This window comes from Dendropsophus ebraccatus, chromosome 12 (assembly GCF_027789765.1).
Source record: "Dendropsophus ebraccatus isolate aDenEbr1 chromosome 12, aDenEbr1.pat, whole genome shotgun sequence".
Taxonomy (NCBI): domain Eukaryota; kingdom Metazoa; phylum Chordata; class Amphibia; order Anura; family Hylidae; genus Dendropsophus; species Dendropsophus ebraccatus.
Genome location: NC_091465.1, coordinates 66,647,651 through 66,674,389, shown reverse-complemented (window position 1 = coordinate 66,674,389; position 26,739 = coordinate 66,647,651). Strand labels below are relative to the sequence as shown.

The window sequence follows — 26,739 nt, the reverse complement described above, 5'->3', positions numbered from 1 at the left end:
ACCTGGGGTGGTTATGGGCAACCTGAGGTAGTTACAGGTAATCTGGGGTGGTTACGGACAACATGGGGTGGTCACGGGCAACCTGCTGTGGTTACGGCAACCTGGGGTGGTTACGGGCAACCTGCAGTGCTTACAGACAATCTGGGGTGGTTACGGGCAATGTGGGGTGGTTACGGATAAACTGAAGTGCTTATAGGTAATCTCGGGTGGGTACCTGTAATCTGGCATGGTTACCGCAATCTGGAGAGGGTCATTGGCAATTTGGGGTGGTCAGAGGCAACATGCAGTGGTCAGAGGCAACCTGCGGTGGTCGGAGGAAACCTGCGGTGGTCGGAGGCAACCTGCGGTGGTCAGAGGTGACGTGGCGTGGTCAGAGGCGACGTGAGGTGGTCAGAGGCAACGTGGGGTGGTTACAGGCAATGTGGGCTGGTTACGGGCAACGTGGGCTGGTTACGGGCAACCTGCTGTGCTTAGACAACAGGTGAAAATAGACAACAGGTGCAATAGACAACAGGTGAAAATTATCGGCAATTAGCAAGAAACACTCAATAAAGGAGGGTTCTGCAGGTGGGGACCACAGACCACTTCTCAGTTCCTATGCTTTCTGGCTGATGTTTTGGTCACTTTTGAATGTTGGTGGTGCTTTCACACTCATGGTAGCATAAGATGGACTCTACAACCCACACAAGTGGCTCAGGTAGTACAGCTCATTCAGGATGGCACATCAATGCAAGCTGTGGCAAGAAGTTTTGCTGTGTCTGTCAGTGTAGTGTCCAGAGACTGGAGACGCTACTAGGAGACAGGCCAGTACACCTGGAGACGTGGAGGAGGCCGAAGGAGGGCAACAACCCAGCAGCAGGACCACTACCTCTGCTGTTGTGCAAGGAGGAACAGGAGGTGCATTGCCAGAGCCCTGCAAAATTACCTCCTGCAGGCCACAATTGTGCATGTGTCTGCACAAACAGTTAGGAACCAGTTAGGATGGGGGTTGTGCTAACAGCACAACACCGTGCAGGACGCTTGGCATTTGCCAGAGAACACCAGGATTGGCAAATTCACCACTGGCCCCTGTGCTCTTCATAGCTGAAAGCTGTTCATACTGAGTCTGGAGACGCTGTGGAGAGGGATCTCCTGCCTGCAATATCCTTCAGCGTGACTGGTTTGTCAGTGGGTCAGTAATGGTGTGGGGTGGCATTTCTTTGGTCGGCCACACAGCCCTCCATGTGCTCGCCATAGGTAGCCTGACTGCCATTAGGTACCGAGATGAGATCCTCAGACTCCTTGTGAGACCATATGCCGGTGCGGTTGGCCCTGGGTTCCTCCTAATGCAGGACAATGCTAGACCTGATGTGGCTGGAGTGTGGCAGCAGTTCCTGGAAGATGAAGGCATTGAAGCTATGGACTGGCCGCCTGTCCCCCAGACCTGAATCCAATTGGGACATCTGGGACATCATGTCTCGCTCCATCCACCAACATCACATTGCACCACAGACTGTCCAAGAGCTGGCGGATGCTTTAGTCCAGGTCTGGGAGGGGATCCCTCAGGAGACCATCCGCAAATATTGAAGTAAAGAAAAGAATTCTCAGATCTGCTTTAAAACCAGTGATTTCCTACGTTTACAAAACACTAAGGGGGAGATTTATCAAAGTGGTGTGAAGTAGAATTAGCAACCAATCAGATTCCACCTTCCTTTTTTTTAAGAACCTGTGAGGAATGAAAGGTGGAATCTGATTGGTTGCTAGCGGCAACTAAGACAATTCTACTTTACACCAGTGTGATAAATCTCCCCCTAAAACCGAAAGATGGCCGTATAGCACTGTAATGGATAATGCTGTATCACAGCTACGGTAAGTATATGGTTGTGGTCCCATCCACTTCAATTACCTTAGATGCGACACACATCCCAATCTTTGCTGGTTATTTGGCTGACAGCTATCTCTCTGTTTCTATCCCTCCAAGAACAAATGATCAGGCAGTTGTCATCCACTATGCCCAATCCTTCTTTCCCCAACATCATCTGCTGGGCTGGGGAAGATTCAGGAGACCCTCATACACATTCAATAGTAGTCCAGTCTTGTTAAAATCCGCAAGTTTTACTTTTTCCTAATGTGTATGGGCGGCCTTAAAGGGGTATTCGGCATTCCCTTTCCCCTCTTCAAAATATACACAATATATAAAATAGACCTTTAAGCGATGGTACTGAAGCTGCTAAATAATACCAGTATACAAGGGACAGCTTATCTCACCACCATACTCTTACTGGCCAAATCCAGTATACCTAAGCAGTACTGCCCCAGTACACATAGGTGCCCCCCAGGAGGTAGGTAGTTGCCCCCATGTGTGACTCACAGCTCCATCACTACAGGAGACCTTTTGTGCCACTTAATTTAATGGCTGATTTTTTTCCACAGTGGCGGCAGAGGATTGTGGTGGCATTTTATGTGGATATTGGCGCAGTATATGAGTAACTTACATGTGTCCTCAGACATGTTAAAGATCACCCTGGTTCTTGCACCTGGGACCCCCAGCAACCAGATATATAGCCGGGTGCAGTGTGTCATTGCCTGATTCGCTCCATTATAGTTTATCGAATCTCACATCTCAATATCAGATCTCGTGGCTAGGAAGGGAGTGAAGCCCACCGCCACACGCTTTGTAATCTGCATTTCATGTGCTTTCCTCCCAATATATAGAATGCCTCACTATAACCCCCAGCATCCTTCACTCCCCTGGTATCCCTCACTATAACCCCAGCATCCTCACTCTCCTGGTATCACTTACTATAACCCCCAGCATCCTCCACTCTCCTGGTATCCCTCACTATAACCCCCAGAATCCTCTACCCACCTGGTATCAATCACTATAACCCCCAGCATCCTCCACTCTCCTGGTATCCCTCACTATAACCCCCAGCATCCTTCACTCCCCTGGTATCCCTCACTATAACCCCAGCATCCTTCACTCCCCTGGTATCCCTCACTATAACCCCAGCATCCTCACTCTCCTGGTATCACTTACTATAACCCCCAGCATCCTCCACTCTCCTGGTATCCCTCACTATAACCCCCAGAATCCTCTACCCACCTGGTATCAATCACTATAACCCCCTGCATCCTCCACTCTCCTGGTATCCCTCACTATAACCCCCAGCATCCTTCACTCCCCTGGTATCCCTCACTATAACCCCAGCATCCTCCACTCTCCTGGTATCCCTCACTATAACCCCCAGCATCCTTCACTCCCCTGGTATCCCTCACTATAACCCCAGCATCCTCACTCTCCTGGTATCACTTACTATAACCCCCAGCATCCTCCACTCTCCTGGTATCCCTCACTATAACCCCCAGAATCCTCTACCCACCTGGTATCAATCACTATAACCCCCAGCATCCTCCACTCTCCTGGTATCCCTCACTATAACCCCCAGCATCTTCCACTATCCTGGTATCCCTCACTATAACCCCCAGCATCCTTCACTCCCCTGGTATCCCTCACTATAACCCCAGCATCCTCACTCTCCTGGTATCACTTACTATAACCCCCAGCATCCTCCACTCTCCTGGTATCCCTCACTATAACCCCCAGAATCCTCTACCCACCTGGTATCAATCACTATAACCCCCAGCATCCTCCACTCTCCTGGTATCACTCACTATAACCCCCAGCATCCTCCTCTCTCCTGATATCCTCACTATAACCCCCAGCATCCTCCTCTCTCCTGATATCCTCACTATAACCCCCAGCATCCTACACTCTCCCAGTATCACTCACTATAACCCCCAGCATCCTCCACCCTCCTGGTATCACTCACTATAACCCCCAGCATCCTCCACTCTACTGGTATCCTTCACTATAACCCCCAGCATCCTCCACTCTCCTGATATCACTCACTATAACCCCCAGCATCCTCCTATCTCCTGATATCCTCACTATAACCCCCAGCATCCTCCTCTCTCCTGATATCCTCACTATAACCCCCAGCATCCTACACTCTCCCAGTATCACTCACTATAACCCCCAGCATCTTCCACCCTCCCGGTATCACTTACAATAACCCCCAGCATCCTTACTCTCCTGGTCTCACTCACTATAACCCCCAGCATCCTACACTCTCCCAGTATCACTCACTATAACCCCCAGCATCCTACACCCTCCCGTTATCACTTACTATAACCCCCAGCATCCTCACTCTCCTGGTATCATTCACTATAACCCCCAGCATCCTACACTCTCCCGTTATCACTTACTATAACCCCCAGCATCCTCACTCTCCTGGTATCATTCACTATAACCCCCAGCATCCTCTACAGGACATGCCATGGCCATCTGTGATGTCTCATATAATGTGCTGGGAAGGAACACAAGATCTGAGCCTGTAATCTCTGCCAGTGGACAGATCCCTGACCTGAAGTCTGCAGCAACTTGGCCATATGGTAATTTACTATTGCAGCAGATCTAGTCTGTATAATAATACAGTATCAAGAGGCCAATGTCTGACGCCACCTAGTGCTGAGTGTTGGTATGAGCTCCAGCTATATTTGCTCCCAACCAGCAGACATTGAAGTCATGAGCTAGACAGAGACTGTTTTGTCAGATCTTATAGGAGTGGAAAATGTAAAGAATGATTATAAAACGCTAAATTTCATGCTCAGAAACCATTGATAGGAAGCACAATATATAGCGTGCAGGGCTCAGTAATACAAGACTTCCTTTGAGTTATGTGACAGCAATCCCCTTCCTTGTGACATTTGGAGTCCCAGTATATGGAGCATGTGGCCACCAGATCACAGGGTGGGATGGAATGGGAGTTATGTGCTATGTGCAGAACTACTTGAACCGAGGCTTTTGTCATGAGCTTTTCCCATAGTAAATCACAGGAGATCTACCAGTATCTGGGAAAGTGCAATGGTATTCATGGGGGATTAAAGGCTTACAGTGTTATGGGGGCGCTCTGGTTATTCTTACGGGGAAGTGACCAGTGTTTTCTGAAGTCTCCCTCGAAGTCTTGAATTTTTGCAATGTATCAGAAATGCACTTTTGTCTGGATCGCTGAATAAATCATTCTCACAACCTGAAATCTTGATAAATTGTGCGGCAGTGTTGTCATAGGGGCAGAATGAGGGAACCGCTGCACATCCGCCGTGTGAGACGGAGAAGATCACATTATGGGAACAGTAGTTATGACTGATGAAAGTAATATAGTATAGACATCAGAGGATCACAAGGGCCGGTTACATCATCTCATGACCGGCCATGTGCTTATTTATCCGCATATAGAGGTTATGTAACTAAGATAATAAAGTTATTGCACACGGAAAATAAAGTATTGTGCTTTTCTAACTCTAACCTTTAACCCCTTAAAGGGGTATTACATAAACTTGTACTGAATCCTTCTGACATGGTGTGTCGCCTAAAATCACCCATTCAAGGCTACATTCACACGTTCCTTAGGTTTGTCCGTAATTACGGCAAATTTCGAGCCTATTGATTTCAATTGGGCTGTTCACACTGTCTGTAGTTTTAAGGATTTATATCCTGCAAAAATTGCTGCCGCAAGAATTACGGACAAGCTACAGTACGAGCCATAATCGTGGCATACATTGTCTCATAGAAGTCTATAGGAGCATTGCGGATATGTCACTTTAACGTCTGTAACGCCAACAAATTCGTAAAAAGTATGGATGAGTAATCATTTTAAACCATTCCCATTTATTTAATTATCACCTTCTCCTTTTTTTGCTGATCCACAAAAAATAAATTAGTTCACACTGGGTTCACACTGCGTTTTTGCAATCCATTTTTTTCATCCGTTTCTTGCATTTGTGTGCATCCGTTTTGATCCGTTTTTTCCATTGGCCTCCATTATATAAAAAAAAAAACTGATCAAAATGGATCCGTTTTACGTACACAAAATCGCTGTCGACCTCATTTTTGTGCCCGTTAAAAAAATCTAGTCCGTCAATGGAAAAACGGATCAAAACAGATGCACACAAATGCAAAAAAAAAAAAAACAATTGCAAAACCGCAGTGTGAACTGTGGAGTTGAAGTTAATTTTGGAGTTGGAAAAAATGGGAAATTTTTTTTTTTTTTTATAGGAATTTCATAAATGTTCCTCATCAATATAGTTTATCTTTTATCAATCAGAAAGAGAGAGAGAGATTTCCAAAACATAATTGAGTTTTGATATGAATTTTATAAATGTTCCTCATTAATATATTTTATGTTCTATCAATCCAAGCCCCTTATTTATAAAACAAAAACATTTTCTCCCATACATTTAGTTTCCTCCATACATTAGTAATAAAGGCCCTGGCCCTATTAGATGAGGGTGGTCAGGGAGAAGTTGTCGGTCTCTATTTGGAAGTTTGTTTCTGAGCTAGAAGAGTCCATTGTGTACGGGGAGATCTGTGCTGTTCTCTTCCTGGATGATTGTATATGGGCAGCAGTTTAATATGAAGATATCCTGTGTAATATAGAGAAGGAGAAGCCATAAGTAGTGTAGCAGTAACCTCTGTCCTCAACGTGGTGGTTTCTCTCTGGGAGAAGATTGTGTGATTTTTTCCTCAGTGTGCTATGGCTTTAGCAGGCTGTGTGTGTGTGTGTATGCTATAACTGCAGCTGGCTGTGTGTGTGTGCTATGGATGCAGCAGGCTGTGTGTGTGTGTTTGTGTGTGTGCGCTATGGTTGCAGCAGACTGTGTGTGTGCGCCAGGGGCGTAACTAGAAATGGCTGGGCCCTTTAGCCAACTTTTAATTGCGGCCCCCCCCTCAACCGACCACTACGCCGTCAACACACCCAGCTCTACACAGGGTCTGTACTACATATAAATTACAGTGCAAATATATTTAGTGACTCACAGGGGACTTCTCCTCTGATCGGAGTTCTTCCCTTTTCATCTTCTTCTCCATCTGTCCTGGGCCATTATGAGAACTTCTTCAAGCCACGAATCCACAGAATCTGCCAGACAGACATATTAGGCTCCTCACTCTGGCACCATCCTCATCTCTATACACACTGCACATCTGTTTTGGCCCCTTTAAGCACTCTTTCAGTCAGTAGCCCTGACTCCTTATAGATGGTCCCTTGTTCAGTCTTCCATATAGATGGCCCTGTGTGCATCTACTATAGTAGAGAGCCCCTCTGTGTTTATAGTAGATGACAACCTCTTGTGTAGACAGTCAAAGCTAAAGCTGTAGTTTTTAAACAGCTGGAGAGCCAAGGTTCCCTATCCCTGCCCTGTAGTATATGGCCCCCTCTGTGTAGTCCCCTTATAGATGAGCCCTCTGTTTAGTCCACTAAAATAGATACCCCCCCCCCCTCTGCGCATGCCCTATTATATACATCCCGCAGTGTAGTTACCCTTATAGATGCCTCCTCTGTGACGTCCTCCTTATAGATTGCCCCCTGTGTTGTTCCCCTTATAAATGGCCCCCAGTATTGTCCCTCCCCCATAGGCAACCCCCAGTGTTGTGCCTCCCCCATAGGCAGCACCCAGTGTTGTGCCTCCCCCATAGGCAGCACCCAGTGTTGTGCCTCCCCCATAGGCAGCACCCAGTGTTGTCCCTCCCCCATAGGCAGCGCCCAGTGTTGTCCCTCCCCCATAGGCAGCGCCCAGTGTTTTCCCTCCCCCATAGGCAGTCTCCAGTGTTGTCTATCCCCCATAGGCAGTCTCCAGTGTTGTCCCTCCCCCATAGGCAGCCCCCAGTGTTTTCCCTCCCCCATAGGCAGCCCCCAGTTTTGTTCCTCCCCCATAGGCAGCCCCCAGTGTTGTCCCTCCCCCATAGGCAGCCCCCAGTGTTGTCCCTCCCCCATATATATAGCCCCCAGTGTTTTCCCTCCCCATATATATAGCCCCAAGTGTTGTCCCTCCCCCATATATATATATAGCCCCAAGTGTTGTGCCTCCCCATATATATATAGCCCCCAGTGTTGTGCCTCCCCCATATATAGCCCCCAGTGTTGTGCCTCCCCCATATATGTAGCCCCCAGTGTTGAGCCTCCCACATATAGCCCCCAGTTTTGTCCCTCCCCCATATATATAACCCCCAGTTCTGTGCCTCCCCCATATATATTGCCCCCAGTGCTGTGCCTCCCCCATATATATAGCCCCCAGTGCTGTGCCTCCCCCATATATATAGCCCCCAGTGCTGTGCCTCCCCCATATATATAGCCCCCAGTGCTGTGCCTCCCCATATATATACAGCCCCCAGTATTGTGCATCCCCCATATATATAGCCCGCAGTGCTGTGCCTACCCCATATATATAGCCCCCAGTGCTGTGCCTCCCCCATATATATAGCCCCCAGTGCTGTCCCTCCCCCATATATACAGCCCCCAGTGCTGTGCCTCCCCCATATATATACAGCCCCCAGTGCTGTCCCTCCCCCATATATACAGCCCCCAGTGCTGTGCCTCCCCCATATATATAGCCCCCAGTGCTGTCCCTCCCCCATATATACAGCCCCCAGTGCTGTGCCTCCCCCATATATATATATATATATATATATATACAGCCCCCAGTGCTGTGCCTCCCCCATATATATACATATATACAGCCCCCAGTATTGTCCATCCTCCATATATATATATATATATATATATATATACATATATACAGCCCCTAGTGCTGTGCATCCCATATATATATATATATATATATATATATATATACAGCCCCTAGTGCTGTGCATCCCATATATATGGGGATGCACAGCACTAGGGGCTGTATATATATATATATATATATATATATATAGGGGAAGCACAGCACTAGGGGCTGTATATATATATATATATATATATATATATATATATATATATATATATGGGGGATGCACAGCACTAGGGGCTATATATATATATATATATATATATATATATATATATATATATATATACAGCCCCTAGTGCTGTGCATCCCCCATATATATACAGCCCCCAGTGTTCCCCTGTGATAAAAATAAAAAAACCTCACAACTCACCTAACCACACGATCCCCCGTCGGTCGCAGGTCTCTTCTTCTCTCTTCATCTGCACCCGACAGATCAGCAGCTTCCAGGCGAAGTCCCGGGCAGCGCCACCACTGAGCTCAGTGTGCGCCGCGGCGGCTGGGACTTCCGCTACAAGGTGCGCGTCACTTCCTGTACCGGAAGTCCCAGCCGCCGCGACGCACACTGGCCTCAGTGATGTCGCTGCCCGGGACTTCGCCTGGAAGCTTCTGATCTATCGGGGGCGGGGGCAACACTCTTGTGATCGCAAGCAAAATGCTGCTTGCGGTCACAAGAGTGATTGACAGGGCGGGAAGCCTATGGCTTCTCGCGCTGTCAATCAGAACACTGAACACCCGGGAGGCCCGCTCGGCTACCGATGCTAGGCGGTACGGTGGTAGTTCCGCCCCTGGTGTGCGCTATGGCTGCAGCTGTGTGTGTGTGCTATGGCTGCAGCAGGCTGTGTGTGTGCGTGCTGTCGCTGCAGCAGGCTGTATGTGTGTGTGTGCTATGGCTGCAAAAGGCTGTGTGTGCTATGGTTGCAGCAGGGTGTGTGCGCTATGGCTGCAGCAGGGTGTGTGTGCACTATGGCTGCAGCAGGCTGTGTTTGTGTGTGCACTATGGCTGCAGTAGGATGTGTGTGCTATAGATGCAGCAGGGTGTGTGTGTGTGTGTGTGTTATGGCTGTAGCAGGCTGTGTGTGTGTTGGTGAGAGAGGCAGAAATTAAAGATGTATTCTGGGCCACAGTGAAAAATCCAGGGGGTGCAGGAGGTAATGGGATGATAATAAAGAAGTCCTATTTACCCATCCTGGTGCAGCATCATGGCTCATGGTCCCCTACTGTCACAGCCCCACTCACAAATGCCCGCTCAGCCAATCAGTGAGTGAGGCGGGACACAGCTGCAGTCACTGACTGGCTGAGTGGGTAGTTCCTCTGGGGCTGCGATGATTTGGGAGCATGGACGCTGACAGAGAGCTGATAAATCTGGACCTATGGCTGGGCCAATGTTCTGTGAATGTTACTGTGACACATACCACCTACGTAACCATTCACGTTTCTTGGCAGCAGGACCTCCTAATAACAGTGGTTTCTATCAGGGGGACAATGTCCCGGCCACTCTGCCGAAACTGTTCAGAAAGGGGGAACATGTCAAAGAGATTTAAGGGATAACTTGGGGAAAATACATTATATCAGCTGCTGTATGTACGGCAGGAAGTGGTGTATTCTTTCCAGTCTGACACAATGCTCTCTGCTGTCACCTCTGTCCATGTCAGGAACTGTCCAGAGTAGTAGCAAATCCCCATAGAAAACCCCTCCTGCTCTGGACAGTTCCTGACACAAACAGAGGTGGCAGCAGAGAGCACTGTGTCAGACTGGAAAGAATACAGCACTTCCTGCAGGACATACAGCAGCTGATAAGTACAGAAGTATTGAGATTTTTTTAATGGCTGTTCTTGTGGCATTAAGGGAACCCCACAATCAGATGGTTTTAATATTTTGGCTAGATGAGATGTGTTCTCCATGCAAAAAGCATGCAAGAGCACAGGAGGCATCAGCCTTATGGGTTCACACACATGTCACCGATGTATACCGAGGATTACAGCTATTTTTCAGCCGCTCGGATAGCTCCATATTTCATAAACCTGCAGATGTTGTTGTAAAGGGCAGAACATCTCAGGAATAAATAGTGCTGACCTAGGAGACCCCATATACAGAAACCTGCCACCACCATTTATAATGCATCTCCTTCATTACATGGATGAGGCCTTTTACTGCATCTTATTATAGGAAGGTGCAGCCTGGAAATGATCGGGAAGAAATGAATGTCAGACGCCAGATATACTGCTGTGACCTTGTAGCTAATGGTTATGAGCGGCCATTAACTACAACGAGTACATAGCAATATTATATAGCTCAGAGAATCGCCAGAGATGGGATAAGGGATCTGGGGAGATTCGGTATGACCCTTTAAGTGATTAACCTGCACCTCTGTAGATGCTGGGGATCCTAAATACATGAGAAGGCTGACATATGTACACAAAGGAGGATATAGGGAAGTTCAGGAAGGAAAATAATACTGCTCGACTATTAGTGTCTAAACATGCATATGTAATACCGCACAATACTACATGCAATACCACATAATACTGTGTGCAAATACAGTAATGGTACCAAACTGTGCTCAAATAATGGTGCCATATGGTGCATATGTAATACTGCATAATACTACAATATGAACATACTGTATAATAATAGTACAATACTGTGCTCATATAATAGTGTCATATAGTGCGTATGTAATATGGCATAAAACTACAATATGAACGTACTGTATAGTAATAGTACAATACTGTGCTCAAATAATAGTGTCATATAGTGCGTATGTAATACGGCATAATACTACAATATGAACATACTGTATAGTAATAGTACAATACTGTGCTCAAATAATAGTGTCATATACTGTGTAAGGCTATGTTCAGACTCTGTATGACACCTGCCATTCCGTGACCTGGACGGGTCACGGAACGGCCAGTGTCAGATAAGATCATCCCGGCCAGTACTGCAGTATGGGACGGATGATCTTTAGCGCCAATGAATTCTGATGCTGGCGTATCCGTGCGCGGCCGCATCAGAATTCTCCACTGCTCACAATGAAGCATGCAGCCAGAGCTGCACCCTCCGTTGTGAGCACTGACATGGTTTTCTGCGCCCATTATTCAATGAATAGCGTCTGCAGAAAACTGACATGTCAGTTTCTCGCGGCGGTGCTACGGATCCCGGCCGTAGCGTATACTATGTGTATAAACTCTGGACGGGATTCCATTGAAGGCAGCACTACATAAGCTACGTAGTAATCATGGCCGCTGTTGCAAATCGGCAACAACGGCCGTGATTATTACGTAGCTTACGTTGTGTGAACATAGCCTAATACTGCATAGCACTTCTATGTGCACATGTAGTAATAGTACCTTACTGTGCTCAAATAATAATGTCATATAGTGTGTAAGTAATACTGTATATTATTACTATATGAACATATAGTACCATCCTGTGCTCAAATCATAATGTCATATATGGTGTATGTAATACCACTATATGAGCATATAGGGGGAGATTAATCAAATGTGGTGTAAAGTGAAACTGGCTCAGTTGCCCCTAGCAACCAATCAGATTCCACCTTTCATTCCTCACAGACTCTCTGGAAAATGGAAGGTGGAATCTGATTGGTTGCTAGGGGCAACTGGGCCAGTTTCACTTTACACCGTGTTTGATAAATCTCCCCCACAGTAATAATACTATAATGTGCTCAAATAATAGCGTCATATAGTGTGTATGAAATACTGCATAATACTACTATTTGTACATACAGTAATAGTACCACACCATGCTCAAATAATAGTGCCATATAGTGCATATGTAATACCATATACCACTGTGTACACATTCAAATAACTGTGTTGTTTATTGTGTGTACAATACCACTATGTGCACATACAGTAATAGCCATTCTGTGCTCAAATAACAGTGCCATATAGTGATATGTAATTCCATATAAAGCTAGTGCTACAGGGGCAATTTCTAGTCGTGCAACCGAGAAAAACTGTTGCACAAGTGGCCATGATATGACCCCACAATCACGGACGCTTGTGGATAGCAACATGATCCCGTACACTTAAATGGAGTTGCAGCATGGCAGTATTGCAGGCAGCATAAGGGCCCTATTCCACGGGACGATTATCGGTCAGATTATCGTTAAATCGTTTGAATCTAAACGATAATCGTTCGTTTGAATAACAGTTAACGATTAACGACCGAACGAGAAATCGTTGATCATTTACTAACACCTGGACCTTTTTTTATCGTTGCCTGTTCACCAATCGTTCGCATTGAATAAGATGTCGTTCGGTCGTTCGCAGTAGTGACGAACGCAATAGCGACGACAAGACGAACACAAGAACAATCATAAGTAACGATTATCTTTCCATGTAAATGGGTGAACGATTTCAGGTCTTTCGCAATAGCCGTCGTTTGTATCGTTTATCGTTAACGATTATGCGAACGATAATCATCCCGTGGAATAGGGCCCTAACACAGAGGTTCCAGGTTGTGTGACCAGGGATCACCACGTTGCCCTAGCCCAGACCTGGGCATTGTACCCGCCAGTGTCACAGCATCTGTGCTGCTGAATGATAATCTCAGAAGGGGAGAGTTATGAAAGGGTGTAAATATACACCTGGGGTAAACTGCCCACAACAGCCAATCACAGCTCAGCTTTCAGCTCTGGTAGAATATAAGAGGAGCTGTGATTGGTTGCTGTAGGCAATTTACACCCGGTGTATATTTACACCCCTTCATAAATCTCCCCGAGTGCCTGCAGCACTCTGACCATTAGGTTTACGCTGTACAGGATTCATGGTGACATAGTGTACACCGAAGTACCTGCCCCACTCACATACCCCACTATGGCAGGCCAGGTAAACATAAGGACAGCAGGCACGGCCGGGTACTTGTAGCACTACTTACCAGGGGTGGGGCAGTGCTATTGGAGTCAACAAAAGCCGCCCCAAGACATGGTGAGGGCCTGGGGGGAGACGGGGGTATTGTACACCGGTCCCTCTGAGGTGTCATCCCGGCGGTGGGTGGCCGTCGAAAATCCATTCCAAGTTCTCATGTGGCCCCATGGGAAAATTAATTTCCCACCCCTGTCCTAGCCTAATACTGCTTTATGCGCGTAAACTTACCATACTCTGCTCGAATAATAGTGCCATACAGTGTATATACGATTATGTGTGCACATAAGTGTCCCAAACTGTACACAAATATCAGTGCCAAATCTAGTCCAAACCACTGATGCTGGGGGGGCACTGATTCTCGGGGCGGGGGGTACACTGATGCTGGGGTGGGGGGTGCACTGATGCTGGGGTGGGGGGTGCACTGATGCTGGGGGGGTACACTGATGCTGGGGGGGGTGTACACTGATCCTGGGGGGGGTGCACTGATGCTGAGGGGGGGGTACACTGATGCTGGGGGGGGTACACTGATGCTGGGGGAGGGGTGTACACTGATGCTGGGGGGGTACACTGATGCTGGGGGGGGTACACTGATGCTGGGGTGGGGGGTGCACTGATGCTGGGGGGGTACACTGATGCTGGGGGGGTGTACACTGATGCTGGGGTGGGGGGTGCACTGATGCTGGGGGGGTACACTGATGCTGGGGGGATGTACACTGATGCTGTGGGGGGTACACTGATGCTGGGGGGGTGTACACTGATGCTGGGGGGTACACTGATGCTAGGGTGGGGGGTGCACTGATGCTGGGGGGGTACACTGATGCTGGGGGGGTGCACTGATGCTAGGGTGGGGGGTACACTGATGCTGGGGAGGTACACTGATGCTGGGGGGTACACTGATGCTGGGGGGCACACTAATGCTGGGGGGCACACTAATGCTGGGGGGGTGCACTGATGCTGGGGGGTACACTGATGCTGGGGGGTGCACTGATGCTGGGGGGTACACTGATGCTGGGGTGGGGGGTACACTGATGCTGGGGGGTACACTGATTCTCAAGGGGGGGTGCACTGATGCTGGGGGGGTACACTGATGCTGGGGTGGGGGGTACACTGATGCTGGGGTGGGGGGTACACTACTGCTGGGGGGATACACTGATGCTGGGGGGATACACTGATGCTGGGGGGGTGCACTGATGCTGGGGTGGGGGGGGTACACTGATGCTGGGGTGGGGGGGTACACTGATGCTGGGGTGGGGGGTACACTACTGCTGGGGGGATACACTGATGCTGGGGTGGGGGGGTGCACTGATGCTGGGGTGGGGGGGTGCACTGATGCTGGGGTGGGGGGGTACACTGATGCTGTGGGGGGGGGGGTGCACTGAGTCACTATAAACACTGCAGTCAGCACACAGTGCCTGTTACTGGGGTCACCACATCTGGCACTGGGGTCATTATGGCTGGGCCCTGGCTGGCACTGGGGTCGTTATGGCTGGGCCCTGGCTGGCACTGGGGTCGTTATGGCTGGGCCCTGGCTGGCACTGGGGTCGTTATGGCCGGGCCCTCGCTGGCACTGGGGTCGTTATGGCCGGGCCCTGGCTGGCACTGGGGTCGTTATGGCCGGGCCCTCGCTGGCACTGGGGTCGTTATGGCCGGGCCCTCGCTGGCACTGGGGTCGTTATGGCCGGGCCCTGGCTGGCACTGGGGTCGTTATGGCCGGGCCCTCGCTGGCACTGGGGTCGTTATGGCTGGGCCCTGGCTGGCACTGGGGTCGTTATGGCCGGGCCCTGGCTGACACTGGGGTTGTTATGGCCGGCCCTGGCTGGCACTGGGGTCGTTATGGCCGGGCCCTGGCTGGCACTGGGGTCATTATGGCCGGGCCCTGGCTGGCACTGGGGTTGTTATGGCCGGGCCCTGGCTGGCACTGGGGTCGTTATGGCCGGGCCCTGGCTGGCACTGGGGTCGTTATGGCCGGGCCCTGGCTGGCACTGGGGTCATTATGGCTGGGCCCTGGCTGGCACTGGGGTCGTTATGGCCGGGCCCTGGCTGGCACTGTTATGGAGGAATAGAAGGCATAAGAGCTGTAAGTATCAGTATCATTTTCCTACCTATTCTCCGCACTGGGCATAGACTGGCATGAATTATTAATCACCCCCACTTTGCCCAGCTCCGGTGGTTCTTAGTATTAGATGGCTGAGTGCTCGCTCCTATCCTGCACTGATCTGCCATGATTCATGTAGTGCAGTAGTAGTCTGCCCACCAGCTGCACACTCAGCGTTATATCCGCAGCACTGATCCTACCGCAGCCACAAATAATCCGCGTCCTTTGCCGCCCTCTAGCGTCAATCTGAAGGAGCTGCAAAAACAAGTTGCAGCACTTGGCCGCAGAGCAGCGTGATGCACATGCGCACTGAAGCCTGCTTGGCCCAGAAAGTTCCTTACTCTGCCTGGTGAGTGTATCTTATCCAGTGTAAGGATAATCGGAGAGGAAAGCAGCTGAAGACCCTCTTCTGGTGAGTGTACAATGTGCAAGAAGAAGGCATTCAAAAGCATGACCACTAGCAATGCAATGCTGTATAGTTTATATACAGTGCAATACATGTATAGTAGTATAGGAAGTATGATAGTGACTGCAGAGGTATAGAAGACAGATTTACATATACCAATACTAAGTCACCCCCCCCCCCCCCCTACATTATTTATATTAGGCAACATCACTAGGACCCCACTGATGCCTGGAAGGAAGGGGTGCTGGCACAGGTCCTGGCTCTTAGGACTTGTAGGACATCTCTTGGTACTGATCACAATTCCCACACAACAGTGGGGCAGAAGTGGCAATAGAGAATATGTACACATACATTTATATACAACTACACTCACTGATGGAACAATACTGCGTCCAGATGGATATGCTGTCATATGGACTATCATACTGGTATATATCACGCAGATATATCATGATAACAGGTGGGGTCTGATGTTTAGACACTGGGTCTTACCACAAGAGGACGTCAAAGTGCTCCCCCACCCTATTAAAAAACTCATAGAGGCTACTTTTGGGTAGTGTACCTCATGGTGAGTGGTAGATATGGCTCTACGATGCATTTAAAGGGGTTGTTCACCAATGTTTTTTTTCTTTCAAATCAACTGGTGCCATAAAGTGCCAGAGATTTGTAATTCACTTCTATTAAAAAATCTTACGTCTTCCAGTACTTATCAGCTGCTGTGTGTCCTGCAGGAAGTGGTGTTTTCTTTCCTGTCTGACACAGTGCTCTCTGTTGCCTACTCTGTCCATGTCAGGAACTGTCCAGAGCAGCAGCAAATCCCCATAGAAAACCTCTCCTGCTCTCCAGACTGGAAACAATACAACTTCCTGTTGGGCATACAGCAGCTGATAAGTACTGGAAGGCTTGAAATTTTTTAATAGAAGTAAATTACAATTCTCTGGCACTTTATGGCAGCAGTTGATTTGAAAGAAACATTTTTTTGGCGTACAACCCCTTTAAAGGCATTTTGCCCAGTTGACAGACTTTGAGAGGAGACATATCATTGGACTGAGAGGCAGCATGTCCTGAAAAAATGGCCGCCCACCTAGGCCATTCTGACCAAGCTGTTAGGAAGTGTTGCGAGCAGTGGTTATACGAGGTCACACAGACATGGTAAAGAGGCTTTGTATGGCCTAGATAGACCACCAGTAGAAAGGTTCTGAAAAGAAACATAAGCAGCTCCCATAATTTTCTTTGTCCTCCAACCGGACACAGATGGCCTACTCATTAAACCCCCTGTCCCTGTCTGGACCATTTCCAGGCACTCAGAAGGAAATTTACAGTCGATTTTCAGGTTGGAGTATTGAGGCCTCACAGTGAGCGCTTCAATCCTGCCTCTGTTGTGGAGCAACACACTGTTGCCCCCTGCAGGTGTGATGATGTGGAGGACACACTACCCCCTGCTGATGTGATGATGTGGAGGATACACTGCCCATTGCTGGTGTGATATTGTGGAAGGCGCACTGTCCCCAGCTGGTGTGATGATGTGGAGAACTCACCACCCCCTGCAGATGTGATGATGTGGAGGACACACTGCCCCCTGTCGGTGTGATCATGTGGAGGGCACACTGCCCCCTGCTGGTGTGATCATATGGGGAGGATACACTGCCAATTATATTTTTTAACAAATGACACGTTTGCAGTCACATTCAACCAGATTATCTTGATTTCAAGAAGACACACTGTCCCCTGCTGGTGTGATGATGTGTGTGTGTGTGGGGGGGGGACACTGCTCCCTGCTGGTGTGATGATGGGGGGAGGCATCATATATGAAAGTCGGTCGTCCCTAGTAGTGATACGAGGGACACTAACAGCTCAGTGATATGTACAGGACATCCTGCAGCCACATGTGTTGTCTCTCATGGATTCCAGCTGCAAAATATATGCACTATTTTTCATATATATATATATACTGTATATAAAAATGTTATAAGCCCCCCCCCTTTGCACCTTCGCAGTATGTTATCATATATTATGCATATAGATTTCACACTTGGTGCAGGTGATAGGCCCAGTGCATTGTGGAAAATAACCACATAATGTAACGGTACACACTGCTAATGGTGGTCCGGCTATGTTCACATCTGTCTCATGTATTCCCATTGCTCTGATCATTCATAGAAGCCGAACATGGAAAATGACACCAGTGCCAGATCTGCTGAATGCCAGTCACCGATGGCACCCATCCGACCTGATTGAGTATGATGGGGTCCTTCAGGTTTCCAGCATGGCAGCCAGCATTTTACTAAACAAAATAGTGCTGCATGCAGTGCCAGGAAGATTACCAGGACAGGTTACCCCTTGTAGTGAAATCCCAGGACACTAGGATCCACGTGGATTATGGGTGGGGTGCATCATAGTGGCAGTCGTAGATTTTTGGGCTGCTTTGCCAGAGAGCATTGCTTGGCCTGTAATCCTCCCTATACCAGGGGTGTCAAACTGGCTTTATCTTTGGCGAGTTTGACGCCTGTGCCCTGTACATTCTTATCAGTCTCCTTATTACACCGAATATGTATAGACATGTAATAGGAGGCTCCTTGTGTGATCTGTTTGTCCTTTTTCTTCCGTAGTGCACCATGATAATACCGGTCAGATGCTTTACCTGCGGCAAGGTGGTTGGAAACAAATGGGAGGCGTACCTGGGCCTCCTACAGGCCGAATATACAGAAGGGTAAGATGTCAGTTGTCTGTAACTTGGACGGCAATGGAAGCCAACCTGGTGTTATCTATGACAGATGCTGGCAGTGACCTCAGAAGATTCCTGCATCAGGGGGACCATATCGTGCATAGAGTGTACTTACTTCAGCCCTGGGGAGGGAAGGGGGGCTTTTATTAAAGGAGAAGTCCGGCGAAAATAATTTTTTTATATGTTATTACTTATGGAAAGTTATACAATTTTCTAATGTACATTAATTATGGGAAATGCTTATATACTGCTATTTCCCTTAATTTAGTGTATCAGGAAGTGTTAGAATTATCTCTGAAGCAGTGACGTCACGACCAACGGTGTAATTCCTATGGAGTGTCCAGCAGGGGGCGCTCTATATATAGAAGTCAATGAGTACCATTGGCTTCTATATATAGTGCGCCCCTGCTGGACACTCCATAGGAATTACAGTGTATGTAATGTAATGTAATGTAATGTAATGTAATGCAATGCACTGTACTGTTGTGACTTTATGAATATATTTATGGAATACTTTGGGGAGCAAGTGTCCTTGCTCCCCAAAGTATCCCATAAATATATTCAATGAATACATTTGCTGGGCACCGAGCAGGGAGGGAGAGAGGTGCCATCTACCTCCCCCCTCCCTGCTCGGTGCTGGGAACATATACAAAGCACTACTCCCCCATTATCTGCAGATAATGGGGGAGTAGTACCTGTGCTATCCCTATCACCGCCCGCGCCGCCGCCGCTCACACAGGGGCTGCTATTCATCGCGCCGCTGATTCCCTGCCGCCCGCGCCGCTCCTAACTACCCGCCCACTCGCTCGCCCGCCCCGTTCCTGGCCGCCGCTCTCTGCTCATGCCGGCCGCGTCAGCCCGCCCCCACCCCGGCCGGGGACACCAGGAAGCGCCGTGCTCCCGGCCGGGGTGGGGGTGGGCTGACGCGGCCGGCATGAGCAGAGAGCGGCGGCCAGGAACGGGGCGGGCGGGCGAGCGAGCCGGCGGGTAGTTAGGAGCGGCGCGGGCGGCGGGGAATCAGCGGCGCGATGAATAGCAGCCCCTGTGTGAGCGGCGGCGGCGGCGCGGGCGGTGATAGGGATAGCACAGGTACTACTCCCCCATTATCTGCAGATAATGGGGGAGTAGTGCTTTGTATATGTTCCCAGCACCGAGCAGGGAGGGGGGAGGTAGATGGCACCTCTCTCCCTCCCTGCTCGGTGCCCTGCAAATGTATTCATTGAATACATTTGTGGGATACTTTGGGGAGCAAGGACACTTGCTCCCCAAAGTATTCCATAAATGTATTCATACAAGTCACAACAGTACAGTGCATTACATTACATTACATACACTGTAATTCCTATGGAGTGTCCAGCAGGGGCGCACTATATATAGAAGTCAATGGTACTCATTGACTTCTATATATAGAGCACCCCCTGCTGGACACTCCATAGGAATTACACCGTTGGTCGTGACGTCACTGCTTCAGAGATAATTCTAACACTTCCTGATACACTAAATTAAGGGAAATAGCAGTATATGAGCATTTCCCATAATTAATGTACATTAGAAAATTGTATAACTTTCCATAAGTAATAACATATAAAAAAATAATTTTCGCCGGACTTCTCCTTTAAGATTCGGGTTATTAGGAAGAAACAGCATTGCGGCATAGAGCAGTGCTCCTACCAAATAATGTTCTATTATACAGTGACTCACAGGTGACATCTTCTTTGATCTGAGGCGTCACTTTCCTTTTCCTCTCCATCCGGCCCCCGCCTCCATGACGGTTTCTTGCAGCTACAATTCATCTCTTTAGGACCTGCCAGACAAACATCTTAGGCTCTGCACATTTCCAGCAACTTCCTTCCCTTTTCCCACCTACAAGGTCCCAAACTGTATGCTGGGAGAGCTGTGTGACCTCCATTAAACTGACATACAGGATGCTGGGAAAGCTGTGTGACCTCCATTATACACTGACATACAGGATTAGGGGAGAGCTGGGTGACCTCCATTATACACTGACATACAGGATGCTGGGAAAGCTGGGTGACCTCCATTACACTGACATACAGAATGCTGGGAGAGCTGGGTGACCTCCATTATACACTGACATACAGGATGCTGTGAAAGCTGGGTGAACTCCATTCTACACTGCCATACAGGATGCTGGGAAAGCTGGGTGACCTCCATTATACACTGCCATTCAGGATGCTGGGAGAGCTGGGTGACCTCCATTATACACTGACATACAGGATGCTGTGAAAGCTGGGTGAACTCCATTCTACACTGCCATACAGGATGCTGGGAAAGCTGGGTGACCTCCATTATACACTGCCATTCAGGATGCTGGGAGAGCTGGGTGACCTCCATTACACTGACATACAGGCTGCTGTGAAAGCTGGGTGACCTCCATTACACTGACATACAGAATGCTGGGAGAGCTGGGTGACCTCCATTATACACTGCCATACAGGATGCTGGGAAAACTGGGTGACCTCCATTATACACTGCCATAAAGAATGCTGGGAGAGCTAGGTGACCTCCATTACACTGACATAAAGGATGCTGGGAAAGCTGGGTGACCTGTAAACTTTGGTTTATCGGGACATATCTGGGCCTCCCTCGGTGCAGGATTCCCCTGACCAGATACTCACCTGTCACTCTGCCTCCAGCTCCTCTTCTGGGTGAGTTCGTCCTCTTCTGGCTTCCGGTGCAGGCACCCACCTGTCATACAGAGGACGCCTGCACAGGAAGCCTCTATGTCTCTGCCCGGTGCTGTTTCCTTTAGCTGTGCGTGTGTACGCACAGCTAAATGTTGGTCTGGCCAGGGGATCTGGAACTTAGATTCCAGATCCCTGGGCAAGATCTGAGCATGTGGGAAGTGCGGGCCGGGTACTGTCGGGTGCCACAGGGCGCCCCCTAGCTGTGGGTGCCCATGTGGTCGCCCGGCTCTAGAAACGGCCCTGGATCTGTACTCCTGAAGGATTGTGGTAATGTAGACATTGCGCTTGCTCTAGGGTTTCCATGACAGCATCAACATTCAGTCATGTCATGTGACCACTACTCTCATTTGCAGAATGTCTAAGAATAGTGGTGAGTGAACTTGCCGAACATTTGGTTTTGTCCGAATATAGACGCTCTGCATTTGACTCGCACTGCCTGGAGAAGTTGGAAGTAGCCCTAGGGAGTCCTGTAAAACATGGATACAGCCATAGGCAGATTGTAGATGTTGCCATGGCAACCTCAGAGCAAGCAGACATTGCTAACTGGGAGGGAATGAGGCAGCAGTGTGCCTTTGGTTCTAGAACATGGACCTATAGGCCTAATAAAGAGGGTGTAGAGCTTTGTTGTGTACATGAACTTTTGCTTTCTATGAAAATACATATACATATATATTTCACAGTAATGCATATACATTTATAGCATATCTTAAAGGTTTTATTTGGATTGGTTCACATACATCTGGAATTGTAACACCTGATCTAGTCCGCTGGGGTAGAGAACCTTGGCTCTCCAGCTGTTGCACAACTATAACTCCTTAGTTGCCAACATTAGATTTTTTTTTCCAGGGACACTTTAGCGTTGACAACAAGGGGTGTGGCTTATTGTAGGTGTGGTCTGTGTGGTCTACATTAGGCGTTGTTTGTGGGTGTGGCTTGTCACCAGTGAGGTTTTTTTTCAGAATTTTCCAGTCAGAACAACACAAAGGGAGCATTACACATCCCAGTATCAGGTTCCCATTATATTATACACCCCACTATCAATGCCCTATTATATTATACACCTCACTATCAGGTCCCTAGTATATTATACACCTCACTATCAGGTCCCCAGTATATTATACACCTCACTATCAGGTCCTAGTATACTCTATTATACACCTCACTATCAGGTCCCCAGTATATTATACAACACACTTTTAGGTCCCCAGTATATTATATACTCCAGTATCAGGTCTCCAGGATATTACAGACCCCAGTATCAGGTCTTCAGAATATTATACACCTCAGTATCAGGCCTCCAGCATATTGTAGACCCCAGTATGCCACTGGCAGCAAACAGCTTCAGAGATCATCCTTTTCATCCCTCCCCCCATCTACTGTTCTCTATACCACTGCCAGCAAGCAGAGTGAGGATGACCTTTGAAGCTGCTTGCTGGCAGTGATAATCAGTAATGTGGATAGAGAAGATGATTAAGATAAGTGCAGTTAGATCCATTAACTCACAGGAGCACGTCTTCACTAAGCGGAGTTGCTCACTTTTCCTCTTCTTTCCTATTTGGCCTGGATATTACAAAGACTACCCCCATCTCCACAGAATCTGCCAAACATATTGGGCTCCCTACTCCAGCACTGTCCTCACCTCTATACAAAGTCCCCTTCTGTATTGCTCTATACTGTATTCACGCCCATTTTAAGCTCCCATGAACAATTTATTCACAGTTTGGGTCCTTAAATAGTACTTAGTCCCCCTCTATGCCTCACATAGTAGTTAGGCCCCCATCTGTACCCTCATATAGGAGTTCCCCCCCGCCTCCATATAGAAAGTAGCACCCCTCTGTGCCCCAATATAGTACTTTAGACTGCTTTGTGAGCCTATATATTAGTTAATTCCTATAGCCCCCCTTGTATGTAATATGTAGTTGGGATCCCACTGTAGGAATCTCCCCTGTAGGCCCCCTCCCATATAGGAATCTCCCCTGTAAGCCCCCTCCCATGTAGGAATCTCCCCTGTAAGCCCCCCTCCCATATAGGAATCTCCCCTGTAAGCCCCCTCCCATGTAGGAATCTCAGCTGTAAGCCCCCTCCCATGTAGGAATCTCCCCTGTAAGCCCACTCCCATGTAGGAATCTCCCCTGTAGGCCCCCTCCCATATAGGGATCTCCCCTGTAAGCCCACTCCCATGTAGGAATCTCCCCTGTAAGCCCCCCTCCCATATAGGAATCTTCCCTGTAAGCCCCCTCCCATGTAGGAATCTCCCCTGTAAGCCCCCCTCCCATATAGGAATCTCCCCTGTAAGCCCCCTCCCATATAGGGATCTCCCCTGTAAGCCCACTCCCATGTAGGGATCTCCCCTGTAAGCCCACTCCCATGTAGGAATCTCAGCTGTAAGCCCCTCTTCCATGTAGGAATCTCCCCTGTAAGCCCGCTTTAGCTTTGGCTGTCCATGCATGATGAGAGTTGTAGTTTTGCAACATCTGGAGAGCCAAGGTTCCTTACCCCTGATCTAGTGTAACCACACTGCATGGCAGCTATTATCTAGGACCCTGGTGCTGCTGGACATATGCCACCATAGGGTTTCTTTGCATCTCCACCTCATTGAAGTTATGGATCCATTTTTTAGATCAGTAATAGGACTGTCAATGTGTGTGTGTTGCCTGTAGTACACCTCCTTTATCAGTGTCAGGGTATAGTTGTTACTGTATATTTATGAGACATCAAGTGATGTGATGTTCCTTTATTCTAAGGGATGCCCTGGACGCTCTGGGACTGAAGCGTTACTGCTGCCGCCGGATGCTGCTCTCTCATGTCGACCTTATTGAGAAGCTGCTGAACTACGCTCCATTAGAGAAGTAACATGGGACCAGACAGCGCTTGGTCTTGTCCTTATATTTGTTCTTTTCAGTTGGTTGTCTGTTATATATTTAGGGGTCTGTTATATTGATAATTCCCATCCATAAATCCAGGAATTATATAATAAAGTATTTATTCGCCATGTTTCTCACCTTGCCTAAACTCAGCTGCTACCAGGGCTGTGGAGTCAGAGACACAGCTAGTTGGAGCTGGAGTCGGAAAAACTGTACTGACTACCTTTAAAAAAAAAAAAAAATTCAAAATTTTATAATTCAATTTTTATATGCATTTTTTTTAAATGTTCCTCATTACTATAGTTTATGTTCTATCCCCTTATTTATAAAAACCTTTATCCATATATCAATAAAGCACTGTCCCTATTAGGTAAGGGGAGGGGGCGGCGGTCAGGGAGAAGTTTTCAATCACTATTTGGCAGCTTGTTTTTGAGCTGGAAGAGTCCATTGTATGTCTGGGGGGAGATCTGTGCCGTTCTCTTCCTGGATTATTGTAAATGAGCAGCAGTGTAATATGAAGATATCCTGTGTAATATAAAGAAAAAGCCATAAGTAGTTAAGCAGTAACCTCAATGTGGCGTTTTCTCTCTGGGAGATTGTGTTTTTCTTCAGTGTGCTATGGCTGCAGCAGGCTGTGTGTGCACACGCGCTATGGCTGCAGCAGGCTGTGTGTGCACACGCGCTATGGCTGCAACAGACTGTGCGTGTGTGTTACTGGCAGAAATTAAAGGGCTATTCTGGGCAACAGTGAAAAGTCCAGGGGGTGTGGGATCCTAATGAAGTCCAATTACCTGTCACCTTGCAGCACTATGGCTCAAGGTTCCCCTGCTAAGCTCCCAAGCCTGTAATATCAGATATCGGACATTGTTAGCAGCTTTTCTTTGCATATGGTAAATATTTAGTTACATGGAAGACTGTCAGCAGGATAAGACTACATGCTTCATGTAGTCTAGTTATAACTCCACTTTATATCTTTGCCTTATTCACTCAGAAGTTGCCCCAGGATCATGTAGGACATAAGCAAGTAGCTGGCTGAGCCAGATCTACTTTACACCATTGTGATAAATAATTCCCTGGAGTCAGAGCTGCAAATTACAGAGTTCACAGGCCTGGCTGCTACAGGTCATCCTGCCTGCAGCAAAACTACAAGTCCCATCAATCCTGCACAACAAAATGCATTATGGGAACTGTAGTTCAACAGCTGGAGGGCTGCAGGTTTAACAACTGTCTTCCTTTATGATTGCCAAGCTATGTAATCAAGCACCAATCTGAAAGATCAGCACTTGTTTACAGTGCAATTCTGGCCATGGAAGGCCAAAGACCTTATTACAACAGTTATTGGGGTTTTTTTTTTTAGTACGTGTTAAAAGACAGCAAATCAGCTGACGATGGTCCAACATGTTTATAAAAAAAAAAAAATCCACTAACTTCAATAGGCAACCCCCTCCTGCTGTCTGACCCTATAATAGCAGTCAGTAAGCACTAACCTGACTGGCGCTCACTTCCCCCTCATTATTGTGCCATGTGATACAGCTTTTACATGGACATCACAAAGACATTTTTGACCAGCATCAATGCCAATATTTCACAATATCGGTAGAGTATGCCAGGAGAGATGACCTAACAAAAAAAGTAAAAACACACCACGCTTATCATGTACCAGTCATTATGATGGGTGTGCCATCACTCCTGCTTGGTTCTGTGCACAAGCCCTATTCTGATTTAATAGGTCTCACGCACATGTACAGAGCACCTATAACATGGGGCAACCGAGGAGCAAACTAGCGCTGCCAGCGCATCTGCCAGGCGAGAGCTGAGCAGTTCCATGAGCATTTTGAGGTCCAAGTGAAATTGTGGGAGCCCCAGCAAGTCAAAACCCCAAAGCTCAGTTATGCCACATTCCGTGCATATAGCATTTACTACTGCAGATGAGAATGCCCCTTTATAGGAAAATTTCCATGGTTAGATAGGAGACTTGTGAAAGTTATTCCTAATTCTGAGTAATCCTTAATTGGTTATGATTTTGCTTGTCAATTAAAGGGGATTCTTTGAGAGAAAAGTAGCCTTACACCCTTACAAAGATATAGTAGAGGGGAAGGGAGTAAGTTATACACTTAGTTCTCATGGACTATGGAAAGCATCTCTAACCAAATCGGTCCATATTTTGTGTAAGATTCCCCTTGGCTGTAGCGAACTGAAGACCAAGACCTTAGTACTGCTCTAGAACAGCAGCAGAACATGGCAGTCCTTGTAATTTATGCTACTGTGGAGTCCAGGCAAAATAATTTTAAGATGTTATTGCCCAACAAAAGTTATGAAAATTACTAACAAGACACTACTTATGGGAGATGCACCTATAGTGCATTTTCCCTGCACTTACTACAGCATGGCGTGTTCAGATCTCTGTAGTTGGTGATGTCACAAACTGCCGAC

General features: G+C 47.9%; 1 protein-coding gene across 4 annotated transcripts; it reads left to right on the top strand.

The window, feature by feature from the left end:
- Nucleotides 1–1,827: 1,827 nt before the first annotated feature.
- Nucleotides 1,828–25,945, top strand: LOC138769998 (DNA-directed RNA polymerases I, II, and III subunit RPABC5-like). Of its 4 annotated transcripts, XR_011359370.1 has the most exons (4): nt 13,363–13,469; nt 18,619–18,719; nt 24,187–24,937; nt 24,971–25,945. XR_011359370.1 is itself a non-coding variant. In XM_069948810.1 (3 exons), exons 2-3 carry the CDS (start codon nt 18,625–18,627, stop codon nt 24,293–24,295), a joined length of 204 nt encoding a protein of 67 aa, XP_069804911.1. In that variant the 5' UTR covers nt 1,828–1,848; nt 18,619–18,624; the 3' UTR covers nt 24,296–25,945. The 4 variants fall into 4 exon arrangements, 3 of the variants coding, with proteins under 3 accessions (XP_069804911.1, XP_069804908.1, XP_069804910.1); XM_069948810.1 differs by lacking the exon at nt 13,363–13,469 and adding an exon at nt 1,828–1,848 and having other exon boundaries at nt 24,187–25,945; XM_069948807.1 differs by having other exon boundaries at nt 24,187–25,945.
- The last annotated feature ends 794 nt before the right edge of the window (nt 25,946–26,739 follow it).

Coding starts and splice junctions, on each gene's coding strand:
- LOC138769998 (XM_069948807.1), top strand. Junction 18,720..24,186: donor CAGGCCGAATATACAGAAGG/GTAAGATGTCAG, acceptor CTTTATTCTAAG/GGATGCCCTGGACGCTCTGG.